This window comes from Galeopterus variegatus, unplaced genomic scaffold, assembly GCF_000696425.1.
Source record: "Galeopterus variegatus unplaced genomic scaffold, G_variegatus-3.0.2 Scaffold1221, whole genome shotgun sequence".
Classification (NCBI taxonomy): domain Eukaryota; kingdom Metazoa; phylum Chordata; class Mammalia; order Dermoptera; family Cynocephalidae; genus Galeopterus; species Galeopterus variegatus.
The window spans coordinates 408,569-409,561 of NW_007727332.1; the positions used below are offsets into that span (position 1 = coordinate 408,569).

The 993-nt window shown below is 30.1% G+C and overlaps 1 protein-coding gene across 1 annotated transcript in view; it reads right to left on the reverse strand.

The window, feature by feature from the left end:
- RAD17 (RAD17 homolog (S. pombe)) overlaps positions 1-993 on the reverse strand; it is a 41,550-nt gene that overhangs the window by 26,501 nt on the left and 14,056 nt on the right. Inside the window, exons 5-7 of the mRNA XM_008575648.1 lie at positions 839-891; positions 515-640; positions 351-420 (exon numbers count right to left, since the gene is read on the reverse strand). Coding sequence (XP_008573870.1) covers positions 351-420; positions 515-640; positions 839-891 — 249 coding nt within the window. The remainder of the gene's footprint in view (positions 1-350; positions 421-514; positions 641-838; positions 892-993) is intronic.

Consider the following 993-nt stretch of genomic DNA (forward strand, 5'->3'; position numbering starts at 1 on the left):
AAAAAAAAAGGGACAACAGGACAACAATACATTAGTGGACTGTTGTTGACTACTATAACTAGATTCCAGGAAACATTTTCTTGATAGACACAATTTAGAACAGTAAGCCAACCAAAGAGAAAATGTACTTCAATGTGAGAATGAAAGTTAAATTTAATAGTAGAAAAAGGTAAGGTTTTTAAATCAGTATTTCTTACATTTGCTAAAATGACATGCTGCATGAGTGTAATAAAATTTTTTAATTCTAAAAGCTAAAATAACACGTCTCTAACTCTTCCAGTTTACATAAGACTATTTAAGTTGGGCTTTCTATAGCTACAATGTAAGATTCAAATCAATCAGACACTTACCTTATTAGCTTCTATAGTCACTATTCGATTAAGAAATTTCATCATAATTGTTGGTGCCACAGGGTTGAAACTGTAAAAGTTTTATAAAGGAAGGTGGTGGTTAAATTATTAATTTTTAAATATAATATAAATGTGAACATTATTAGCAGAAATTTCTTCCTTACCTAATATTCGAGATAGAACACTCTTCTTGAATTTCTTTGGGAAATAGTAACCTTTGATTAGTATCTCCACTGAGACTGTCAGAGATTATAAATATAAGAGGACATCGACCAATCTGCACATACTTCCTAAAATAACGAAATATAGTAATGTTGAAGTTTAAGACACTTGCCATTTAATTTGGAGTTTTAGGGGCTGGCTGGTTAGCTCTGTTAGAACGTGGTGTTATAACACCAACGTCAAGTGTTCAGACCCCCATGCCAAAGACGAAACAAACAAAATAATAATAAGAATTTGATGTCTTAGAATACTTCACTAATACTTACCTTAGAACTTCATGTAAAGCATGAGAATCTCGATAAAATTGGTTAGGTAAATCCTATTGAAAATATAGTATAAATATTAGCTCAGTTTTATTCCATTGAAAATTTATTTTCAGATTTGTATTTATTAAGACAAAGAATTTTATCTATCCAATGCA